The 26,629-nt window shown below is 39.0% G+C and overlaps 1 protein-coding gene across 4 annotated transcripts in view; it reads right to left on the minus strand.

Moving 5' to 3' along the window:
- Positions 1-23,018, minus strand: part of TBC1D15 (TBC1 domain family member 15) — a 35,644-nt gene extending 12,626 nt beyond the window's left edge. For 2 of the 4 annotated variants that reach the window (XM_041411177.1, XM_041411175.1), the window contains exons 1-10: positions 22,946-23,018; positions 11,969-12,067; positions 11,655-11,729; positions 10,767-10,905; positions 8,760-8,970; positions 4,793-4,892; positions 3,594-3,791; positions 2,006-2,134; positions 423-526; positions 57-151 (exon numbers count right to left, since the gene is read on the minus strand). In XM_041411177.1, the coding sequence (XP_041267111.1) occupies positions 57-151; positions 423-526; positions 2,006-2,134; positions 3,594-3,791; positions 4,793-4,892; positions 8,760-8,970; positions 10,767-10,905; positions 11,655-11,729; positions 11,969-12,067; positions 22,946-22,969 (1,174 nt within the window). In that variant the 5' untranslated portion in view covers positions 22,970-23,018. Of the gene's footprint in view, positions 1-56; positions 152-422; positions 527-2,005; positions 2,135-3,593; positions 3,792-4,792; positions 4,893-8,759; positions 8,971-10,766; positions 10,906-11,654; positions 11,730-11,968; positions 12,068-15,155; positions 15,295-22,093; positions 22,194-22,945 lie in introns of those variants that run through there. The other 2 variants (XM_041411176.1, XM_041411178.1) reach the window with 2 other exon arrangements.
- Between the last annotated feature and the right edge of the window lie 3,611 nt (positions 23,019-26,629).

The raw sequence follows: 26,629 nt of genomic DNA on the forward strand, positions 1-26,629 counted from the left end.
GCATTACCTTTTAAAAGTGTGTATGCATTTAGGTATGTGTCTAAACGTGAATTTACCTATAAGACTCCGGTAATCTCTTAATCTTGAATTTCGCTTTTCCTGCTCCTCACTGACAGATTTCCACTGCAGCTTCATCCTGAAATATTCATCCCTGAAGAAGAGGGACAATTTTGAAACCAAACATCCACATTTCCTTTTTTTAATTCAAGCATTCATTCATTCCATGTATTCTTTGAGATAAATGGAATAACAACACACTGTTTATATGAAGTTTTTACTAAAACAATTTTTAAGAAATTGCTACAGGTTTTTGCATTCAACAGTTTTAGCAGCTGTCTTTCAAAGGGCTTTCTACATCACTGTGTCTTAAAAAAGATGTACCTTTTAAATTTATTTTGTAAGAAAAAAGTCACCGTACTCACGTTTTCCTCTTTTGCAGATTTGCTCTCTCTTCTTTAGTGCTATTCCAAGGAAAATATCCCAAAAGAAATTTCCATGCCTCTTTTCTTAAAGTATGGCAGAGACCCTGGGGAAAAATGGGTATGATGCATCAACAAAAGTATTACCATACTGTGAGGAAACATTCCTAGGTTGATACAACACTTCCCAAAGTAGCAACTTCAAGTTGGTTTCTTTTTACATTGTAGCCAAATCTCCCGTGCTACCTAGGTCTCACACTGGGAGGAAACAAGAGGAAAAGAGAATGAATAAACAGAATACTGTAGAAGCACTGGATCCACACTTAGGTAAAAAAAGAAATTTTAGAAAATAATTTTCTTCCTATATTTTTGCTTCACTGCTAAAAATAAAGAACTTACAGGCATCAAAGACTTTAGAAAAGGTACCTTTAAAAATGTACAAAAATATAATGCTGCTTCTGGTTGCCAAACTTCTGGTCTCGCCATAAAGTGACCTTGAGGACTAGTCTTCCATTTATTTGTTTTTTTAAACAAATATTTTCATCTCACAAGACACAGCCAACCTTCAATAAATCTTTCAGTCAAAAATACTAATGTCCATTCAAGAAGTCTGCTTATCAGAAATCTTCCCAAGTAATGCTCAACATTTTTAGATTACAAAAATGTACAGAGCTGAATCATACCCTGCTCTCATCAAGAGAGTTTCTTGCAACTCCTGCAATACAGTTATAAGAATAAGGAACTTTTTCTATGAGAGTCCACACATTGGGGATCTTGAGTCATAAATAAAATAGAGCACTCAGTCCTCTGGTAATGGGCAGAGATTGACAAGAAAGTGGGCTACAGAAGAACAGGTTTGTAGTAATTCTCATGATTGTGGAAAGTCCTTAATTGGGCACATGAAGCACACAAATATTAAGGAACAGTGCTATCATTCTCTACTTCTGCTTGCAAACATGCATCAGCAGGCACAAAATGCATAAGGCAGCTGTATTCCCACCAAGATACAGAAATACTGAAGTAACATTAGGTAGAAAAGCTACAGGATACAATTAGTTTTCAAAATTTCCATCACTGAGACTAAATTCATATTCGTATTGCAAAACCCCTCAGTTCAATTAAAAATACCAGCAGAAGCATTTAGCACTCCTCTGCTAAACAGTGTCAAATCCCAGCAAACAGCTGGGCAAAACCAGAAGCTTCTGCTGGAGAAGGATAGGAAAAAACCTTGTAAGAGAAAAGAATAAACCAAATATCCTAGCACTGAAATACTGGTCTTTTCCTGAAAGCCACTTTCATTTGTTTTATCACTTAAGTTTCTATATTTCAAACTCACTTCCTTTAGCCAGCCACAACAAGATCTCTCTCCTTGTAGAGCACTTTTCTATAGCTGCAAGACTGCTGAGGTATTTGACTGGCATGAAACCACGCTTTATGAAGTCTCTCAATAATGACAGTCTGGGTCATGCTCAAAGTTCTGCCTGAAACATTACAAGTTAATGAAAGCAGCATATCCACAGTTTGGGAAGGAAAATAAAAGCCAGAATCAAGCCATAGATCTTGCTGAATTTAGAAAAACTAGTTACCCCTTTGAATATCAATCGTTTTATGTAGTCAACATCTACAATTCTTCCTTCAGAGTCCATATTCTTAGCCCATTCTTCAGCTGACACAGGCTCTCTTCTACTAACTTCAGGCTGTTTCCCTAGGTCGATCTGAAACACACACCAAGGCATTATATGAATCCAAATGAAGTGCTTCAGTAGTTGCAAACAAGTGCACAAGTGGTACTAAGCTTGCCCGTTCCTTATAGTCAGTACAATTACATTTCCACATGCACATACCTCAGCAACTCTAAGGATCTAAGGTTGCACCCACATGAGCAAGTAGAGTGGGCCAACACAAGCAGCGTAGATCTTTAGCGTAAGACGCTGCTGAGGACGTGGCTATACATAGTAATACTTCAGATTTTGGAGGATGTATGTGTGTTTTAAATAACCTTCTAATTCTACAAACACCTCTGAGATAGGTTCCCATGAACTAATGCAACACAGCAAACAAGGACAATTGGGAGCTTCACTTCAAAAACACATTCCTGATACACGAGTGCATCTTACAAGAGAACTGAAAACCAGCTTGGGTTTGGAGATAAACTGCACAATGTGACTGGAAAGATCAGTTTTGTACACAACCTCTTAAAAAACCCAAGGATGTATGTACTTTCAGAATTTATAACAGCCATCAAAAGTTTCAGTTTGTGCTTAAGTCTCTCAGTTCCCAAATTCTATGTACAGGAGAATTCAGCAGAAAGTAAATTCTTACTTTCTAAAAACAGTTTTATCATAGCAACCCCCAAATCAATTTGTATTTCAACTCTTTAGAAGTCCAAGGCATTTGTCAGACTAAGACAAATGGGTCAATGTTATTTTCTATATATAAAATTTGTTATACTTTTTCTCATTCACAAATTAACTAAGTGCTAGGCAGCAACGTCTTATAATTATGTTGTTCATGCAGCTACTGCTGAGATATTAACACTTGCTTGAACTCAAAAAGTCCCCCATATAAAACAGTTTAATGTTTTAAAAACATATAAGCTGCTCAAATAATAATCACAAGCATTTAAAAATAAACCTTTTCCACATATCTGTAAAAGACTCCAACAGGTGTCCACAGTGATTCATGATCCAGTTATAAGTTCAATCTAGCTTTGTTTCAAATCATGCATACATCTGTAACTCATACACCCCAGACATTAATCATTAATCAAAATTAAGTATTTTTTTAATCTCGAAAGAAACTGGAACGTTAGGAGCAAGTAGCCGAGAAAGTTGGTTATTAGCCTGCATTCTGCAATTTTACTTAACAGAGCTCTAATTGACCTCAGAGGAAACACTGAATATAAAATTGGACACCTTTTAAGGTAGTGCCTCTAACATAACTATAGTCACCATTTCATTAATTACAAACTTCCTTTCAAAGAAAACTTGCATTTGCATGCATAAAAATGACATATTCAAAAGTAACTGATGATGACCTTAACTCCTGAAAATAAATGGTAATATGCCACAATTGCATAAACAGTATAACTCATCATGCTTCAAGTCCTACCATTCTTTTAAAGGAGTGCATAAAAACAATCAGCACATCTGTATCATTAATTTATAGACTTACTCGTGTAATGACTTCAAATCCTGGCTCTTCCTGCTGATTTATCTTCAGCCCTGGAATGGTATCATTGAGAAAGTCTGCCATTTCTGATGGTGGTCGCCTCTGATTTGATTGATCACTTGAACGTAAACTACCAACAATATAGTTTGTGACTTTGGAAAATTTTCCCATTGTTACTACGTATGGATCTTTCTTCCATTTCTGTTATAACATGGAAAACAAGCAAAACACAAACATTTGTGTTTATAATACATTTGTTTTATATACATATACACACCTGTAATTCTTGTACTCCAAGGAAAACATCAGGAAAGGTACTGTAGATCTCAAAATTATTCAAGTTTCATATATTGGTAGTAATACAGAACAGTCATCAGGTGATTAAAAAACACATCCTAAGTACCAGGATAATACTGCTAATTGATTTGGAAGATTATCCAATCTTCCAGTGTTCTCAGTAAGCCTGACCTACACATAGAAGTGGATCAGATCCACTGCTTGCTATCAGTGATTCATGGCACAAAACAGAAACCTTACACCCAGTTTCTCCACCCTCACAGAGAAAAGAGTCTGAACAATCATGTACTCTGCTAGGAATTTCACACAAATTTTGATTTGACAATTAAATCCAGAAACTAACATAATTAACTCATTAAGAACTTCTTTAATTAAACACATCAGCTGATCAAACCTCTGGCCCCATTTAAGTCACTCAAGTTTTGCTGCTGACTTTCACAAGCCCATAAGCCCCACTAAATAACAAGCCACTGTAGTATTAACACCCCCTATATTTTTAGCCAATACTGTCCTCTTTGCTGCTGCATTTCCCATTATCCCTTCAAAAGCCTCAGAAAATATCAATGAAAATAATACTTGGTCAAGGAAAACGTAGAAAATTATAATTAATATGTTGTGGTAACTCCTAAAATATTTCCTTTCCCCCCCTAAGACAATGTATGAATTACAGAGAACATGAAATTGCATAGGTTTGAAATAATAGCACAAAAAAGTTAAGAAGTTATCACATCATAGAAAACAACTTACAATTAAGTGTACTTTCTATAGTAAGCATTTGGTTTAGGATATAGTTAATGCTTACACAATGGCATTAAATCATTACTCAGAGAATGCTCCTGTGATATTGTAGGGTGCATTTTTTCAATACATGTCTTCAGAATAAAAAATTTGAAGGAAATACATACTTGTAATAAGCCATATGATGGTTCATCAAAGAGATTTTCAAAAGACTGAGACAGTGACTTCTGAGTCTTCACAAGAAGAACCCGTTCATCATGTGGAGATCTGCAATAAAATTTTAAAAGGGTGCCTGGGTGTGACTGGTTTTTTTCTGTGAAGTTTTCAGAACATTTACTGGTTTTCTGAAGTCACATTTCAGGCTTTGTGCAAAAAATAAAAGAACTGATGCAAGATCATTCATGTGATGCAAGATCAGTCCTAGGCACAAGTTAACCAGCTAACGCTACACAAAACAGAACCTTCATCTTTCAAAAAATTATGTTATTTTCATATTAATTCTGAATTGTACTATTTCATTCCCTGACAAATGAAGCTTTAGAAAATTTTCTGAGACGTTTCTCTGGAAGATTACTCCATTTACATGTAGGTGACAAAATTTTCTTCAAGTACATTTTTATAGTTTTGACAATGGACAAAAAATTGTGACATAGGAAATGTAGTGAGATACAGTCAGTCTCAACACAATATATGCTCAAACTCCCTTAACATAATAGGGGAAGTGAAAAGAGCCTATGTCACCCATACAGTTAAGGAATTCTTTTTACCAGTTAGTAAATCTTACATTATGGCACCCTGTAAAACATTACATTAAGGAATACAAACTGTTTTTCAATGTATGAAAGCACATCAACAAACTTCTAACCAATAGTACTACAACAGATCCTGTCAGAATAATTCTAAGATTCATACTGATAGGAGCTTAAAAGACACCAGAGCCACTGTACTGCAAAACAGAACCATCTCAGTGCAGCCCTGCAAATGTATTTCTGTGTAGATTCCAAAAGCTTAATGAACACAAACCTTGGCCTAACTCATCGTATTTGTACTCCTGCTCAATACATTTGCTACTCAACAGGGCTCCATAGGCAGATGAAAACAGTGACAACAAAGGCACTGAAACCATGCTGCTCCTAGTAATGAATCTGCTCTTTTGCTCTCACACCTACTCCCCCTGCAACATCCCATTCTGCCCCCTTCTTCAGCACAGGCACCCCATTACTTCCTTAAGCAGCTGCTGAATCACCAATTTACTGCCCAGTAGGTGACAGAAGAAAGAACAGCTCAGAAAACAGGCTGACATTCAAGCCTCAGAATTTGTATCCAGGCCGGAGAAAGCCAAGCACTTTGCCATCTGACCCTAATCCATTGCACAGACTTACATTTATAAAATACCTCTCTATTGCTCTCTCACAAAGTTTAAATCTACTATTTCTAGTCTTTGAAAGAAAAATTGCTTTCCTTTTTATCAGCACCTGCATCATCTACCATGTTATTAAAGTCAAAGATAAGAACTTTAATAAGCCTTATCTCTTTCCCATTCCAACAGGACAGGACACTGTAAACACTGACGGATATGAAATGCAACAAGAGATCTTCTTTTGAGACAGCCAGACATCACAGTCATAGTTCTGAGGCACCAACAGCTAATGAAGCTCAATCGGCTTTTTCTAAAGAGCAGAACAGGGGCAAAGGCTGACTCATGTATTATGTTTTCCTTAACTAAAAGAATTAAAACTTTGTACCATACCTCCCTTTTAATTAAACACACTTTCTGGACACTCAGGTGGGTATCAACACCTACTTAGGTAATGTTCAAAAATTTGTGAACTATACACTTTCTGCAACTTCCTCATAGTCCAGTGACTTAGAAAGTGTCATCTGTGCACATGGTATTTTCTCAATATTAGACTGGTGCAGTCAAACTAGGAGGCACCTAATCCTTAGGACAACAAATCACAACTATGTTGTATGAGTTTAGCTGCTTCATGCTGATTTCAGCAGTGATGTGATATTTACAAAGAATGGTGTTAGAGAAGAACAAAATCTTTTGAGGTAATAGGAACATAAGAAAATACCTATAAAATAAATATATAGATAAGCTAAAATTTCTGCCTTAATATCAATATCCCATGTTTTATAAAATATAGGTTGGGATAACAAGTAATTACACTGACAAATATCTGCTTGTAGCATCCAGACAGCTGAGTAAACATCTTTTCCTAAATGACGTTGTGAGCTGAGATACATTATGTACTAAAGAATGAATAACCATTAGGAAACAACAGAAAAAAACAGATTGACTCTGTCATTTCCATAACTCAGATGGCCTACTTGTTCTTTTCTCTTTCCTTAGACAAAAATAATTATCATAATTCATGACTAAACAACAGAGGAAAATTTGGTGAATTCCTTTTTGCTTTAATGTTCCTGAAGTATCTGCTCTTGCATTAGTTAATGCTTACAACTATTCAAGGTGGCAATACCAAGCAGCACAGCACATCCTGCAAGCTTGAACATCACCTCAAGTTTTGCTGTCTTATCCTAGAAAACAGTTAGAAAACTTCAAATATGTTGCTGCAGTCCACAGGTAACAGTATACACAGATAAAGGTTTCTGTGACTCGCCATATAACACAGGTCTTTTTCCAGTGTTTGCTACATCAGTTGCTCCCAAAACCTACCACTGTATCCACAAATAACTAAACACAGCACTATGCTCAAAAAGGAACAGTTTCCTTGGGGAAAAAGGAAGGGAGGGAGGGGGATGGCAGGACAACAATGTTTCCCTATGCCTTCAGAGGCTGGGAAATTATGACACTAAATGAGGATATTTAAGGAAGGGAACCTAGAGAAAAAATCCCCTCAGGATTTAAGATGAAGTTGTTACTCAGGATTTTCTAATCTACAGTTGTACAGAAGTTCATCCTGTCCCCCTACTAGCCTCTCTTTTGGTCTTCCTGACTTTTCCCCTTACAAATCTCACATACAATGCTACAGCCACTACCATTCCACCAACTGGACACACTGACCATGCTACCTTCTCCAAGCAGCTGAAAACTTCTGATTATCACAAACCCCAACACCAGGTCTTGAAACTGTCAAAGCCTTTCACAAATCAGTTCAATAAATATACAACCACTCACGTCCCACTAACTTGTTCTCCAGCAAAATTTTCCTCAGTATTACTCAGCATCAGCCTGCTCTACTTGTTGAAGGCATCTCTGGCCCCAGTGATGCTACCAATGTAAGAAGAGCCCTCTGTAAGGATTCCTACAGCCATTTCACTATCCACCTTCAAATCTGTCATCAGACTACTATGTTGCAACTGACAACAGCAAAACACTTTTGAAAACAGATTACATGCTACACTAATATACAATACAGTGTTACAGGTATACGTGTTATATCACATTTATTTCTTCATATTCTATCTAACCTTATTTACCTGTTGGCTTCTTAAATCATACTTATGCCTACATAGTGAGAGCAGAAAATTTTATTTTATTCTACACTTATTCATGCTGATCAAAAAAGCTATCCTAGTAAAAAACTTGGAGGTAGTACAACTACACAACAACCCCAAATTATTTAACAGAATTATAGGGTCTTAACTATATTTACACTCAAATAGTTGATTTGTGTAGCAGAGATGAAGCGTGAAGCACTGACCAGGCAAGAAACTACAGGGGAACAGAAGTGTGGGAGAAAACATTTATATAGCAATTGATTTAGCTGACAGTACTGTAAGTTACCTTGCACACTCAAGGAAACAATCTCAAATTGTAACACAAATTATCCCATTTTATAGAAGTAGCTCTTGAAGGATTTAAATTTTACACTGCATGTTGATAAGAAGCTTCTGCACCCACTAGAGGGAGCAACTGAGGCATTCGGAGTCAATAACACCTCAGATTCTAAAATACTTCCCAAATCAATCCAACAATTTTTAAACTTCAGCTTACATTCCAAATGCATGTATAAAACCACAGTTTCAGTCGCCTTGAAAACTACTTCTACTAATAAAAAAAAGGAACGGAATAACAATCAGGACGTATTGCTCTGAAATTTATTACGTGATTTAAGTAAACCAATAATCTGCATTTTACAGAACTAAGAGTTGTCTGATACTTACTCATTCAGTGCAACGTGCTTTTCAAGACATTTAATCAATGATTTGCTATCTCCATGATGAAAGTGAAGAGCTGGAAGCTTCACATCATCCTTCAGACAGAACACCAAATAAGACCATCCCATGCCTTCTTTGTTTTGTTTGATTGATTTCAGATCTGTCAAACTGAACAGGAACGACCACTTGCTTTCTCTGTTTGCATGAGTTGTAGCATCTTAAAAACAAAATTAGCACATGATTTCAGTTTGACTTTTAGTGTTAGCAATTATAAATACATTGTATCTATCACTGTTCCTAAAAAACAAACTCAAAATGTAAACACCAGCATTGGTTCTAATAATAAAATGCACACTGTAACTACTATTTCTGAATTTCTCTTTGAGCCTCCTTGTCTTCTACAGACTTGTAGAACAATCAGTAAGTCCATCAGGCTACTTCCCTAAAACTGTACCTACAGTTTATAGGAAAAGGTTTTTCACCCAGAGAATGGCTGGGTACTGGAACAGGCTCTCAGGGAAGCGGTCATGGCATTAAGCTTAACAGGAGTTCAACAAGCATTTGGACAACACTCTCAGGTACATGGTGTGATTCTTGGGGTTGTCCTGTGCAGAGCCAAGAGTTGGACTTTGATGATCCCTGTCACCTGCAACTCAAAATACTCTATGATCCAACAAGAGAAGTGATCAAGCAGTTAAATGTACATCTGCTTTATAAAATTCCAGCAGCAAGCTAAATCCAACCTGCACCTCCACCAGGTAGTGCTACTTACTCAAACTTAACATGATATGTGCTACAATCCTGTAACCTATATATTACTCACAGTTACCAGCCACATGTCGTGTAAGGCTGCTACCAAAGTAAGGGCAAAGGAACTGGAAATCGCCCCCTCACCCTTTCCTCCTGTAGTGCGCAAGCTTGCATACATGCTGTGCAAAACTCCATATATTCAAGGAGAAGGGATTAAAGGGATTAAACTTCACCAGAGGACACAAAATTGCCAGCATGTCCAGAAGGAATTTGGGACACCCCCTGGCCTGCTCCCATCACATTACAGCAATTGGAAATAGGCAAGAAGTGGCAAAGAGCATAATTCCAAGTCTGTAGTCCTCAGTGACACTCACTACGGATGAAGACATGCTCTGCTGACTGAAGATGAAAATTCAATACAAACTAGTGATGTGGTAAACCATATTTATGCAACAGAGATGCTCTGTGTGTATGTGTGTGTATATATATAAAAGCCAAGGACTGTGCTTTACTCAAAAACATTCATAATCTCACATCCAAACCCTGTAGGCATACATCACAGACATGACATTTAAAACCATTATAAAGACAGTAAAACAAGCACAATAATCCCCAGTTACATGCTGTGAAATAATAATGGAAAAAAAGTATTATTAAAGAAAAAAGACTTTGTGAGAATCAGAGAAAAAAAGATTACTTGAGAATCACTGTTCTTTCACCACAACTTGTTTTTCAACATCTCTGCTGAGACACTATAACAAAAATGTTGTAACTATAGAATTATTTTGCTTACATAAAAAAGATATTTTTTATATTAAAGACTCCCCATATTAAAGATCCATGTATGTCATAACTGTACATTCCATCTCCCCCTGCTGCTGCAGTATGGAAAGGCATTTGAGTAGTAACCCACTTATTTTTCCATTTTCATTTCTAACAAAACATCTAGTTTGAATTCCACTTGTTTTAAAGAATGCAAGCACAGCACAGACAAAACTGCTACTACATCTAATGATGAAGCAGGAAGTTAGATTTAATGTTCTTTTTCAATACAATTCTCTACCAATTTAAGGACAAAAATTAGGCAGATGACAGCTATTACTTGTGAATTTTTTTCCACACCCAGAGATTCATCTCTTACCACAAATGAATCCCAGCCTTCCAAAAAGGCTATTCTTAAAGACAATTCTTTAGTTACAAATTACCATCACGGAAGAAAACACTGTATGCACATAAAAACCCTCCACAATTTTTTTTAAGTACCTCCATTTGAATGAGGTTTCTTCTTAAAAGAGACTGTGGTGACCATGTCCCATTCTGCTTCATAACTACTTGGACGATCTGCTCCTTGGGAACATTTTTCTTTTGGAGTTTGAGTCCACTCCACAACAGAACTGGAATCCTGAGAAAAACAACAAAAGCAACTATCAAAAAACACAAGGCAAGAAAATTGACCTGGTTTCTCAGATTCAACAGGAAGAATCAGCATCTTTATTTCTTAGATTAAAAGAGAATATATTGAAATCCTCAGAAACATACAATTTCTGTAAAAGACACAGTTCAACACAGGAAATTTGAACCTATGACTAACACTATGAGGTTTTACTTAGTAAATTCCAACATACTAAAATATCTTTGCCTCTCTTGAAGACTCTATGAACATAACAAATTATTCATTTAAGTGTAAAACTTGAATCTTTTTTATTTAGTCACATCCTCTTAATACTGATTAAATACCACATATCACTGCATCTTGGAACCCCCACAGACTTCTATTTTTATTTTGCATTAGAACAGCACCTCTCACTTTCGTGTCTAACTATGAAGAGTGAATCACCAAACTACAACACAGTAGATTCAGAGGGACTGGTAACTGTGATATATTTACACTCATTTGGTCTTTACTATTCATAGTTAGTCCCCTACTCTTTTATTTATGAACCAAGTAAAAACTAAATACAGTCAACCTACACATGTATTCTAATAACCTGAACTGGCCTCCACTCTATAAATAAGATTCCTACATACAGCTATTACTACCAATAATATATAAGCTTTGCTTCTAGTTATGAGATCACTTATGCATTAGTTAACACAAAAGAAAAACTCTAGAGAAACATAATGAAGAACACTGAAAACAAACAAACAAACCTTTCCAGCATAGAGAATATTAGAAGTATCCAAAGTCTCATCCAGTGGTCTCCAGTCCACTACCACTTCATTTTCCTACAATACAAATCACAAAAAATTCAACACTGCACAGCAAAGTATTTATTGCCATATACAGTCATAGTGACTATGTTAAAACTTACATATACATATAAATGATGACAATGTCAAACACAATGTGATGTTTGTTCATGTACAAAATCCTACACTTTAAAAAGGCAATTAAGATTTGCCAAAATTGTTATGTGCTTTGCCAACAAATACACAAAAGTTCTGTAACTGTATTATGCAAATACCTTTTCTATGACACGCAGAATTCCTGCTATTAAGCTGTCCTGGTCATCATTTTTTCCACAGGAGGAGTGAATAAAAACTCCTTCTTGCTCATACACAACCTATAACAAAATGAGTAATGAAATTTAAAAAAACAATGTTTTAAAATCCTTAAAATTGTTTATCCCCCTATGGTACTTATTATCATTTTGACTCGCTGAGGGAAGTTAAAACAAACACTTCTATCTTGTTAGGGATTTTGTTACAAAGAGTCCAAGATCCAAGTCTTTCACTTACCTAAATCAAGAAACAACAGGAAATGGAACTGATCAAACTTATTCCCTAAGCAACTTACTGACTAGCACTACTTCGTTAAACACCACAAGAAAATGCATTCAATACCTAGTTATTTTTAAATCAGCAGGTACAGGTTCAGTGAAAGTCCTATACAGCTTTTAAAACATTAAAAGGCTTTCTTATATAGTCTGCCTTTCTGCCACCTGCCATTAGGCATGCTGAAATTATAAAACTAATTTAAATTTTAAATGGACCAAATACTGTAAAAATATGAACTCCAGAGAAATAAAAAACTATACCCTGAAATTAAATTCAGGGCCAGTGGCAAAGATTCCATCTGAAAGGCAGAATATGTAAGAGTTGGATAAGAAGGGCTTGTAGGAGTGCACATGGCCCACATAACTTTTGCATTTAAGCATTTAAAAAACCCTTCACAGTATTCTGATCATGCTGTCAAAAAAAAAAAAAAAATCAGAGAACCCTTGGCTGTCAAAATTTAGCAGGCTTTTCAAAGCTACATACAAATACTCTTAAAAGCTCTATAAATACTGTAAATGGGTCCTATTTTACACAGGTCTAAGAGTGAAAAGTCTCTTCGATTTTGTGAAAGTGAAATAAATCAGTCACAGTAATTGTTTCAGAACCGTTTTCATTTTCACACCAAGCTGAGAACACTGCCTTAAGAAACATATTTTAAAGGCAAAGCCTAGAAATTTTTAACTAATCAGAGACAGATAATGTATTTCTTTGGTTCTAAAATATCAGGAGCTATTTTTCTCATTTATCTGCTTTCTAAAATCATTACACTTGTAGTCAGGCCAGTAAACTAAAAGGTTAGTTTTGCCTGTTTCAAAAGGTTAGGTGTGTAAGCTTAACTAGCTAGATGAGAAAACATGGCTTAAAAAGAGCCATAAAATTCACTTAACTCATCCTTTCTGTTTTAGTTTTGCTTCAATTTCTCTACCTTTTACAGGTGCAAGAAATTTCAGGAGTGTCCTTGTTAAACAGAAATATCACTTGGAAGAAATCTCTAAAGGTCACTTAGCACATCTCCTGCTTGAAGGATTATTAAAATCATTGCCTTTCAAATATTGGAAGTCTTCTTTCCTGTTCCCTATTATGTTTTTTCTTTTTCTCTTTTCTATCAAACAATATCCTCCCTCTATTTCTACCAATTATCTGTTTTCAAATTCAGTTCTGTTCAAACAAGGCAACTTCGACATTTATTTAAATTTTACCTTCTATCTCCTTGGACCTGACCTATCATGAAAACTAGTCAGAAATATGAATTAGTCATCAACCACTTGGACAGCTGCTCCAGAAAAAAAGAAAATCTATTTGTATCAGTTATACTGGTAGAAGTGCACTTCAACCAAAAATGTTAGTATCATAAAGTATACCTTCTCAGTCTAGAAGGTAAGCCATCTAATAACTGTTTTTATTATTCTTCTGTCCATTAATCTCTCAGAAGGACGAACACTTCCTTTCATGGGAAAAGAATATGTGTTTCTAATGCTACAGTTGTCATGCAACTGAAAAATCTTACACTGCTCTTTGTAACAGCTTCAGCTCCCTGTGCCATGCTCACCAAAAAACCAAAGCACATGCTCAGAACTTCAGAGGATGTCTGTAAAACAGGGGACTGGCCACAAGTCATCTTATTCCCCTCATACTGTTATTTAAGAGAAAATCTTCTCCAAGTCTGAAAGGCCAGAAGGCCAAGCTGCTGAGATTTTTCTTTTCCAATCACAAGCGTGATCTATTTATTTACTTCTTCCAACTGTAAACTGCAACTGTAACTAATCTGAAGAAAGAGAACATTGATTGTACACAAGAGCATCTAGATGTTTTTCCACAGTTAATCCCTCTGCAAAACATTTTGGGAGTTACCATCTTGAATTCTTCAAAATACTGAGCCACTCTATTCAGCAGTACTTTGTAAGGTAACTCCATAAATGCATTTGAACAAACTGAGTTTGGAAATGTAATTCTATAGTGGTAGCACCTGAAAATTACCTACATTGGGTGGCTATATTTCACACAATGCTCTTAGCAAGCTGAAAATTCAAAAATGCTATTAGGTATTCTCACAGTACTTTACAGTAAAACATAGCTTGCTACAGATTTTTGTTTTCTGGTACTGCAACACTGACAAGCTATTCAAAATCAATTTAAAGATGAAAAGTAACGTTAAATTACATGTACAAGTAATTAGTAGTAAGGAAAGTATCAAACTGAAAGACAGTATACAATAGTTATATTTGAATAAAACCCCACCCTTCAGTAGACAACTCCTCTACACTTAGTAGCTCAATCTCACACACCATGTGGCCTACAAAGGTTTTTGCTCAGGGCCTCCACAGCCTCGGCAGCCCAACACTCAGGGAAACGCCTGGTGACTCAGCACACCTGGACCTCTTAAGCATTCTAGAAAACAGATTTCAAAACTAAGTAATGGCTTCACACACTGCCTCTTGCCTAAGCAGTAGGTTACTGCAGAACATGCAAAAAGGCAAGGAATGCTGGAGGATGACCTGAAGCATCAGTAAAATACCAAGGACTTGTTTGTAAGGTCTGCATGTGACAACTATGTAGTGAGATCCTGCTACATATAGAGAGAGTAAGGGAAGGAGATAGAGGCAGGGCAAGATAATGAGAGTGACGCCCGCTCATTAGCTGTTGAAGGAACTATAACCCCTCAAAACCCAACCCAAATCTGCTTCTGTATTACTTGCACAGGAAAGCAACCTAATCTCCTCGAAATCTTGATAATCTTTAGCCTTTAGTGAACTAGGAAGGCCTCTACATTACTCACTATGTGAAAGAATTCAAGAGTTTTAAAGAATATTATCTGTTCAGTTAGTCCACTATGCTTTTTGTATTACAAGACAGGAAAACACACTACTGGCTCACCTTGGTTTTGTACTATTCATTATTTTACATATTCATCATGGGCTCCTTTACAAAGGTAAGAAGTAGGTAGAGACAAGCTCAATCTTTCATTTTGTTTTCATACGATTAGAGCCATCACTCTTCCCCTAAATCTAAACAAAATCAATAAGCTCATCATAAAAAAAAAAAGACAAGTTAATGTTAATAAGTACATATGACAGGTGACTAGGTAAATTGATATGTCCCCAGGATTTTAAAAAAATCCCAAAAGTATCCCTCACCGCAGTATTACAGCCCTTCCACCCATCCAGCTAATAAGAATTCTGTGTTCTGCACAGTCAATCCACCGGTCTCTGAAACAGAACCTCAGGGAAGAAAAGCCATTTGTGTTGCTCAGATGTTGCTTGAGGCCAAAACAGCTGTCCAGCAATGACAAGCCTCACTACAGATTTAAACTGCAATTGTTCTGTTTTCTTCTGTACCTGTTTGCAAACATCTACTGAACTGCCCACAGAGAAGCATATGTCACAGATTTAGATGTTATTAACTACATGAAAGCCAAATTCTGCTGGTTCCACAAAAAAACACAAATGAAAAAAAGAGTGTTTATCAAAAGCATATACCAACACAACCAAAGCAAATGAAGACGTAATGTGACAGGAGCTGAACAACTTAGAAAGCAACTTGATTTCAAATAAATTTTAATTAAATCTTGCGGCTGTACAATGGAATTACTGAAAGATTTTCAGATATTTTACTAGCTTAAAGCTAGTTCTGTGCAGAACAGATTTACCCATCCATGGTATCCTTAAGTTCCTAGAATACTTCAAATCATAAGCATTACTTAAGGCAACTTAAGACTGTAAAAGCATTCAGCTGGCAACTTTTTTTTCTAAGAAAATGATGGAGACAGTAGGAAAAAATTTAGTATGATTTAAGCATTACTTTAAATTAATCCTAAAGTCTCAAGTTTGAAATAAGATGCACCCAAGAAGCTTATGCTCATAAGTCTTTCCTGCTTATCAAGTAGTCCGTGCTGGCAGCGTACAAATACAATTCACAGCATATTTATTTGTCCTGTTTTATAGAATGAAAACTAGACCCATTGCCTGTCTGTTTCAGAATCCCACCAAAAGCTAAAAGGTGATGCAAGTTTCCAAATGCTAGTGAGCCACTTTGACCTGTTTCTTTTTTTCCATGGATGCTAGAGGTCAAAGGCAAATTCACAATTCATCTGATCAGTCATTGAAAGCACCACACAGAGACAACAGCTATTCCAACTCATATCCTGACTGATGGTCTAAAAAAACAGGGAACCACAGCAGAAAATTCAGGAAAGCTGCACAAAGCAATAGCTGCCTACCCACCTACTATTAAAAAAACAGATGGAAGCAGCAGGATGTAGGCTCAGTTTACATGCCATGGCATATGCTAGTTAAGGTTCTGGAAAACTCTTCAAGTATTTATAGTCTGTGTCCAGCAAAAAATAGGTTTCTGAAGTCCTACCATCGCCCCAGTAATATCTCCTGAGTAATAAATAGTATCATTCTTAATACCATAAGGACACAATACCTCCATATTTCTATTGTTCTGCTTACACTGAGCAGCAAACAGGCAATGTATGCAGCATTTTTATTGCTAAAAACATGTATGAGCAGAAGGCCTTTGGGATGCTACACCACCACCAACAGTATACTACAGAATACAAGCAAAGCCTTGTGATTTAATGCTTGCCATTTGATAGCAATTTACAGCCCTGTGCTACCCGCTAGTGAAAGATGACAACATTGCAACCTAAGACAATGAAGTACAGACAACAAATAAAAGGAGAGCTAAGATCTGGGGCTACCACAGAACAGGATGGTCCTGGCATCCTCACCCATGTATTTTCCACCCTGCCTGTGCTGAGCACCTAAGTATTAGCTGTCACCATGTGTACTGATTGTTTGTATCTCCTGTTCCTAGGTCTGTCACATACCAACAACCTGTCAAACACAGAATACTTGAGAGAAAGGACAAGCACTGCAACTTTCCCAGCTAGTTTGTCCCGTGTTTCAGACACTTCATACTCTCAACCCTGTGTTCTTGGAGAGTGTGTTCCACTCACTCCCCTTTTCTGCCACAGAGTACAGCTCCAGGCCAGCACTGCTCTGCCAAGATGCCATTCAGCATCTCATAACAGACACAGTTTGAAGCTCTAACATAGTCAATCAGCCACTACTGCTCTGGAGTAGGTAACTAACTATGGCACTGTGTAAATACTGATATTAACAACTTTTCAATAGCAGTTACCTCATTTTTTGCCCGATGTTAGAGAATCAGGTAAAGGACCTCACCAAGGATTCAACAGCTGAAACAGCAAGCAGGCATGCTCATAAGAAAGTGACTGAGTAGAAAAGTCTGAATGCTCTGCAAACTTCAAATTAAGGAAAAATGGCTCTGTCATTTTGATATATATATGTTGATGTCACAAACATCAACATATATAGCAGCTGCACAGCACCTTACTTTCAGATTTTGATGGAAAGGAAACAGAACAAAAAAATGCAACACTGTAATGAAACAATTACAGGCCAATAAAATTAATTCAATTTAGACAATGGTTGGCCTAAGTGACCTTATACCCATGAAAGAAAGTGTCTTAGTTTAGAACTATGCATTAAGTAAAAAGAAATATAACTCAATATAAAATTCTACATTATACTGCTTGAATTTCCATCTTCCTCTTTGGAATAGCTGATGTTTGCCCAAAGCTTACTCACACATCCACTGCTAAAGTGTCACTGGTACAGTGAAGTACCTACTGCATCAAGAGTCTGTTTCCAACGACTAGGTGCCAACACATTTGAGTGCTCCACAAAGCATCAAGCCAACATTAACTTGATCAAAATGATCTTCTGCTCCAGAGAAAATATACTACAATATCTGGCATTTGAATTAAAATACAGATCACAGAATGGTTTGGGTTGGAAGGGACCTTAAAGATCATCTAGCTGCAAACCCCCTGCAAAGGGCAAGCAACATTCCACTAAACCAGATTACTCACAGCCCTATCCAGCCTGGTCTTGAACACCTCCAGGGATAGGGAGCAGAAAATCTCTCTGGGCAATCTGTTTCAGTGTCTCACCACACTCAGAGCAAAGAACTTCTTCCTGATATCCAATCTAAACCTATGCTCCCCCTTCAGCTGATGGCTAGTGCTCCCGATCCCATCACTACATTCCTCTGGGAGAAATCCCTCTCCGGCTCTCTTGTAAGCCCCCTTTACATACTGGAAGGCACTCCTGGGTGTCCCTGGAGCCTTCTCTTCTCCAGTCTGAAAAACCCTTACTCTCAGCCTTCCTTCATAGGAGAGGTGCTCCAGCTCCCCGACCATCTTCATAGCCCTCTTTGCTACATTGGATCTATGCCTATGGTGGGGACTCCAGAGGTGGACACAGTACTCTACATGGTGTCCTATGAGGGCACAGGAGAAGGGGGAAATCATCTCCAGTGATCTGCTGGCCACACTGCTTTTGATGTGGCCCAAAGCACAGTCAGCTTTCTGAGCTGCAGGAGGACATTGGAGTCATACTGAGCTTTTCACCCACAAACACCCTCAAGATTTTCTTCCCTGAACTCATCTCAATCCATCCTGCACCAAGCCTGTACTTGTGTTTGGGATTGCCCTACGGACCTTGCACTTGGCCTTGTTGAACCTTGTATGCCTTTTGTTTGCTGAGCCTGTGGCTCAACTTTTTTCCCAAGAAAATAAAATTTCACACCTGCTAATCTTAAAGACACCCAATTTCTAAGTAGGGGAGGGGTGGAGAGGGACAGAATCCTGCAAATGTTTTTCATGTTGCGACAAACATGAGAAAGATCTCCACACCAGGAGCTGCACAGGAAAAGTTTCCTACTTGACCACAGTACGTATTTCAAGCTCTGCCTCATGCGCTCTGAAGAATTCTTGAACCACAAGGTATTTCTGCTACTCATGCAACAATAACCAGGTATCAGTGAAAATACAAGTCTGTTCAGGGTACTGAGAGCAAGAGTTTCAAGTAGTAACCCACTGGTCCTATTGTAAGCACTTCTGCAAAGAGAAATCCTTAATGAATAGAAAATAGAAAGAAAATACAGAAATTTCAAAAATACCACTGAACTGCTTTACATTCAAGCATAATAAAGCCTTAAGTAAATTTAAGAGAGATAGTCTTCTGTTCATGAATGAAGTACAGTATAATCAAAAAGAATTATTATTGTATTCACAGTAAATTATAAAGGCTGAAAAAGATATAATAAATACTTTAAATCAAATGCTTAATAAAATGGCACAACAATGCATAGTACAGGAGCCTCTGTGCACTCACGTTTAACTAGTAGAAGGTGGAGCAAGACACTGCCTATCCCACAGAACAGATATACACCTAAAATAATTCACTGTATCTACGCCAACAAAACACCTGAAGGATGCAAAGCTAATTTTAAAATACCAATTTAAAAAAAAAAAAAACAAAAACAAAAAACAAAAAAACTTCCACTACAAGCACAAATCCCCACCCCAAACATACAGCACTAACACCACTACTATTTAGTAATAGCTACAGTGCTCCTTGAACGCTTTTAGTTGCTGAACTGGCCAGACATCTGAGCTTAGAGATAAAGCTCAGATGTTTGGCCAGTGAACACTCTGAAACTTTAACTCCAAGAGTTAGAGCACAAGCAAGTGAAAAATAACTTATCTGACAGCCCATGTGTCAATTGGTAACTTGAGAAAGATCTAACAGCCCACGTGCTGAAGATACTCTGAACGCCAAGAACATTAAAGAAGTATCATTACTGTCTTTAGATCCGCTGCAATAATCACCTGTATACTGACAGACTGAAATTGAAGCTTGTAGTTCTCCCCATAAACAACTTTTTAGCTCATTTTCTAGCATGGTTTTCTGTTATAAGGGTGAATCCAGAGTAAGTTATCTGAATACAATAAAAAAACTCTATTTGCTAAGCAACAAAAAGAGAGAACATGTACCTGTTTTCTTAAAGTATAATATATAAATATACCTGTTTTCATAAAGTCACAAGTTCTGAAAACAAATGACCTTATTACCAAGTTACTTCCAGAAAAAACTGGCAACTCTAAGAAAGGGCAAAAAACTGAAGCTCACACAGTTCTAAAGCAGATGGTCATTTATAAAGAATGAGTCACAACTCCAGAATTCAACTGCAGTAACTTTTCCTAAACCAAGTTAACTATCCATATAGAGAAAAACACTGATAAGAACCTCATGAGAGGTTCCAGCAAGAAAAAAAAAAATCACAGGACGAAAGTCCAAGTAAAGTAGTACATGAGATAACCACATTTATAATTCATATCCCATTATTGTCTGGAGCAGAAACCAGAGACTACATGAAATAGTTGGATTCTGAATCTATTGATATCGATAATGTCTGGGAAATAAAATGACAAAATAAACAAAATAAAAAACAAACCCCCCAAACCCCCAAAAACCTGCAATAGAGAAGAGAAAGGCAAGCAGGGTAAAAATGAAATAGAAACCACAATCTTATATGGTTTGCTGAAACAAGTTTTTGTGAAAGCTGAAACAATGCAGGTTACCCCAGCTGCTTGATACACTGCCACATGCTTTCCATGGGAACCACTTTGTGTAATATTTTGCAGAAAAAAGCATATACATTAAAATACATTACTTTCATGTGATAAGATCTGCCACATGAGAATAAAGCACCCCACAAACTAATGCCTACTGTTCTTTCAGAAAGCTACCACCTGAAACACACCATTGCAACAAATTGCCCAGCCAGAATGAACACTGCAGTTAACTTATGACATCCACAGCTTGTAAAGACACTGAAGTGCAAAAGGCCTGAAGTGAGAATGCTGGGTCTGTACCAACCTACACTGCATTTATTCCACCTGGAGTGAAATTTCACTAGTTTGTAAGTCCTCCCAAAATCCTGCAGGAACAATCTGTGGTCCAATGTCCTCCCAACAGAAAACTACACCAGATAAAAGTAAGCACAGTTGTATGTATTATTTCAGCTTGCTAGATCTAATCACTGAGAGATCAAATGAGTACAGTATCCAAGTAAGTAAAAGTGCAACACACAGGTGGAGAAATACAGAGAAGGATGGAACTGTTCCTGAGAGCAGTGAAATGTCAAACCAGCCCAGCCACTTCATGAAATTTGAGAAAACACAACTGTCATTTGTCTTCTGTGTTAAAAGAGACATGGCAAAGAATGTTACTGAATTAGAAGTTGCATTAGCAAGTTGCATTAGTAAGTTGCATTAGTATTGTGGACGTGGCATAACTAAAACAGTTTTGCAACGTCTCAGGGATTTAATCTCAGGCAAACATGGCTCTTGGAAAGGAACAGTAATACACAGCAAATTTACAAACAACTAATCCACAATCATTCTAGCATCTCATATAAACCATCATAATACAGCTGCTTTCATGAGAGACATCCTGAAGAAGTCCAAGTGGAAAACAAAAAACAACCTGAAAATTTAAAATAATAAAGTATTTATCTAAAAAATTAAAATATTTCCCTCATCCAATAAACTTCTGTATTGATATTAAAATGGATAAAGCCAAAAAAGGAGTTTCTCTGTACACATAAAAACTGGATGTGCATAGCTAGAAACAGCAGGGAGGACAGTATGGCTATCTTTATAGTTACACACCTAACAGCAGTAAAGAACATAAAAATAAAATTGCAAAACTCGAGCTGCACAAATTGCCTGCTCCAACAATTCTGGTTGAAACGGATCTGCTTTCAAGACCTCAAGGGAATTTTCATGCTATAGCTAAGGGCACTCCTCAGCACCCTCGGGGAGCGCAGACGTGGCTAATTACGTGTGTTCCCTTACGCCGAGATCAGCGTGAAGTGAAACTATCATCTTCTGTGCTATGCTGGAAAAGTGAAACCTCACACTATCACATACTCACCATGGCTACTACATAGAATCAGACACCAAACCGAGATTTTAAATCCTAAATAAAGGATCCACGTGCTCGAGAACACCGCACTGCAAAGCGACGCTTTCAAAAGACAGAGTCATGAAATAAATCTATTTCTACTAAGAAACAATACAAACACAATTCGTATCTGTTGGCGGGGGCGGAGGGAAACAGTGGGTGTTGCTTGTACCTCCCCCTCCTGCGAGCTCAATCGCTTGTCAAGCGATAATGTTTCGCTCCGGAACGCTCGGCAAGAATCCGCGGCGTACAAAAATTTTAAATCGCTAAACTATAGGACTGATAAGGCTTTGTACACACGCCGGGGCAGGTTCCCACACACTACCAGCGGGCAGGCCGGGGGAAAGGCCACTACCGTCCACGAGCACCTCCGGGACACCCGCACTCGCAGACGGCACAGGCCGCGTTCCCGTGCCCCAGGCCGAGAGCGGCGCGGCGCGGGGTGCCCGCCCCCACCGGAGAGCGGCCTCCTGCACCCCGGGACCGGAGCCCGGCTGCCGCGGGGCGCTGCCCGGCCGCCAGCTGCGGGAAGGGCCCGAGTCCCGCCCGAGGCTGCCACCGCCTCCGGCGCAAGGGGCCCGCGGCCGCTGCCAGCGCCCGGCCCGACCCGCCCGAAGCCAGGACGGCATGTACCCGGAGAGGCGGCCCCGTGAGGCGCCACCCGCGCGGCGGGGGAAAAGGCACCCGCTCGGCCATTCGGCAGCTGCCCCTCCCCGCGACTCCCGCCAGCTGGGGCGACCCAGCGCCGGACACGGCGCGTCCCGCGGGGGAAAGGCGGGAGAGGTGAGAGAGGCCGGCCCCGCCACCGCCCGCCCCCGTTACCTTGCCGCTCGGCGGCGCCGCCATGTTGCCCACGAGTGTTTATGGTGACGTAGCACTCCTCACGTGCTTCCCCGCCGCGCCACAACAACAGCGTCACTGCTACGAGCCGCGCATGCGCACTGCGCGGGGCCGGCCCGGGGCGGACGGGCTGCGGCCCGGGGAGGGGAGCGAGGGGTGGCTGCGTTCTTCTGTTCCCGAAACGGTCCCCTCTCAGCTTAATTCCTCCTGCTCATCTACCCACTCTCATCCTTCTGCAGGCCCCACGATAAAATGCCAGTATTCATTTTGAGGCCAATTACCATCCACTCTCACTTGCTGGCAAAGGTCCTGCTTGTATCAAGTCAGCTCAGTGCTGGACTTTGCCTGTTATTTGTAAGATTTGCACACAAGTTGTGTGAAAGGCTTTTTCCTCAAGCTGACCTTCGTGGAGCTGTCGACTGAGTAAAAAATTTAACAGACAAATACCATTTGTGCTGCTTTCAGCATGCCAGTCACCACTTCCCTCAGTGTCAAGAGGGCCGGGATGTTTCAGAGCACTCTCAGTCCCACAGACCAACCTACCCCATGAGATACATGTATGACCATCTTCCGGCTACTTACCAGTCTTCTAGACATCCATCTTGGGCCTTCTCCCTTGTTCTTCAGCAAATTATCATTGCAGAACAATGTGTAGATCGTCACATATAGACGAGGAGCAAAATTACTCTTTGTTATCAGGCCACTCTATCAAAGGACTGCTAAAAGGTTGAAGTTGGTAGGAGTCTTTAGAGAGCATCTAATCCAACCATCCTGCCCAGAGCAGACCACAAATGATTGCTCAGGGCTTTATAAAGTTTGAGGTTAGAGAATCTTCAAGAATATACACACCTCAACCTCCTCAGTCAAGCTGTTTCATCAGTGTTTGGTTGCTTTTGGAATGCCAAAGGTTTTTCTTATTCTTAAATGGAATTTCTTGTATTTCAGTTTGGGTCCATTTTGTCATTGAATACCACTAAAGAGACCAGCTCTGCCTCTTTACTTCCTCTCATAATCTATTTTTAGACATTGAAAAGATTTTCTGAGCTTTCGAGAGACTGAACAGTCTCACATCTGTCAGCATCTCTTTGTATGACAGATGGTCCAGTCTCCTAATTGCCTTTGATTGCCCTTCACAGGTCTCACTCCAGGATGTCAGTGTCTCCATTCTACCAGGGAATCCAGCACTAGACCCAGCATTCCAGGACTCTCTCATGAGGGCTGAGAAAGTACCATCATCCCTCAGCTTGCTGGCAGTGCTCTTCCTGATGGAGCCCAGGATGGCTTTATTTTCTGGCTCTTTACTGATTTGTTGTGCACCGTTTTGACACTTGTGCAAAGGTGCTTCCCAGCCTACATTATTGGTGCATTATTACATTTTTGCACTTTACAGACCTGAATGATGCACAACAGCAAGTTCCATAGGCTGGCATGGTGCTACCAGGTCCCTCTCCCTTCTCCATAAGCCCCTTAAGAAAACAATGGGACAGACTGTAGCTCTATGCTGAAGTCCAACCTTTCACACACTACACAGATGGGAATCTGAGGAGGAGGGTATCTTTAGCCTAGGGGCTCACTCTTTGTTGGATTTTAATTAACCATCTGCTCTAACAGTTCTGTCACACAAAGGGTAGTCACAGCACACCAGCCAGCACTGAGCCTGCCGCCAGAGTGTTCCTGGCTTTCCCGTGGCTTCTGTTGCTGTCATAGCTGCAAGCATAGCTATTGCTGCTGTGCCAAAATCTGCAGCAGCTGCTATTGTTGTTGTTCACACAGCTATTTCAGCAGAGTTCCAAGATACTTTCCTGTATTCAGAAGTGTCAGCTGCCCACATGCTCAACCACATGAAAACCTGGCCCACACAAGACAAGTGCAGATTCTGTCAAGTCCTTCCATCACAGGCTTAATTTGTACAAACAACCCCACAGCAGAGGAACAAAGAAAAACAGTACCAAAAATATCTTTCCCTTTGATCTTTCTTTCTCCTCATAGGGAATGGATGTATTCCAAGCCTTGCATGGACAGATGCAACCCACAATTTTTCTAGGCTACTCCAGTTTATCACAGACAACAATGAGATAGTAAATGGGGTGCTGTCCTGGACTCTGGGTGCAGCAAGTCACCCAGGAGATAACTGCAGACTAGGCTTTTCAAGTTCCTCATCTTTTAAGAGGTAACCTTCCTCAGCATTAGCTGTATTGTAGACAGTAAAGGCAATATCCAAGGATTTAGCTGTGAAATGCTCTTATTTTCCCCATGCAAGAGGAAAAGATTTTTTAAAATTCCTCCCATTCTACTCCTCAGTTAGGAGAGCAGGAGGGAGATCAGTCCCTGCCTACATCCATACAGGTCAACCAAGAAAGCCCCTGGGGTACAGTCAGCCTTTGCATTTTATTATTAGTTTGCTCTTTTATGTAATTATGGACCGTACCACTTAAGTTTCTCAGACTAATACCCCATAGACGGGGTTGGGGACAGCACAGCCACTGCAAGCAGGCAGCATGTAAGTATGATTTAAAGGGCATAAGAGGACTAAAGCACCTAGATTAAAGCTGCATTGTGCCATCTGCTCTCAAGGCCAGAGCTCCTTATGCACTCTGGCCTAATTTATTTGCCAGAAATGTAGCCTCTAGGACCACTTAGGATCTTCTCTACTTACCAATTGTTTCTACCTCAAAGCAGAAACTGAGAGATGAAGATAGGATAGACTTTCTACCCTGTTTTTCAAAGAAAACATAAAAAACCCCACTAACCTGAACAAGTAGAACATGCAGATAAGAGTACTGTTCCATGCTTAGCTACCTTCTGCAAGAAGGTTAGGCAAGAATGGGGACAAACTAAGTATACATAGACCAAAATTAAAAGGAAGGAAATGCCATACCCCAGCGGCATTTATTTGTATTTACAGTGTGAAGGCATGGAGATGTAAGACATGAAGGCATGTATGCTGATGACAAGATTTCTTGAAGCATTTTCAGTGTCACATTTTGTATATCCTTAAGTACAGCACTGAGTTCATATTTGTGAACTTGATTTGTTTTTTCTGTGTATCAATACAATTCCAGAATATGAATCAACCCAAAACATACAGGAGTTGTCACATAAGAAAACATTATGGTTGGTGTAACTGACCATCACTTTACAATAGCTTTCTTCTCTCAGTGGGGCATAAAATTGTGGGGTTTTAAATACAAAAGAAGCAGAGCAGATACTAACATGAATGCTCTGCATTTGTCACGCAAGGAGAAATTCATGATTGCATCAGCCTCCACAGAGGGTAGCTGGAAGCCATCCGACAGCGATGACTAAACAGAAACTGATCTGTTGTTTGCCGATTGGCACACCAGTATTGCCAGAGCTAGGCATCCAGCACGGGAGACAAACAGTTGTAACCCTATCACTTCTACATATACATCATAATAGCAACAAACAACATTTCCTGGAAAGAGCAGAAAAGTAACAGAACAATTGTTTTATCATGAGGGCAGTCAATCTTTACTTCTTGATCTTAATTTGCCACCATAATCATCTTCAGAGATAGACAGATTTCCCGTACAGGCTGAAATCCCTAAGTTTCTGAAAAACAATAGATGTACATAGTACACTTGCTCTTCACCACTTAATATAGCCCCTTTAGTGACATGCTGACAGACTTTGAAAGACTAATTG

The sequence above is a fragment of the Onychostruthus taczanowskii genome, unplaced genomic scaffold, assembly GCF_017590055.1.
Source record: "Onychostruthus taczanowskii isolate IOZ18803 unplaced genomic scaffold, ASM1759005v1 scaffold35, whole genome shotgun sequence".
NCBI classification, from domain to species: domain Eukaryota; kingdom Metazoa; phylum Chordata; class Aves; order Passeriformes; family Passeridae; genus Onychostruthus; species Onychostruthus taczanowskii.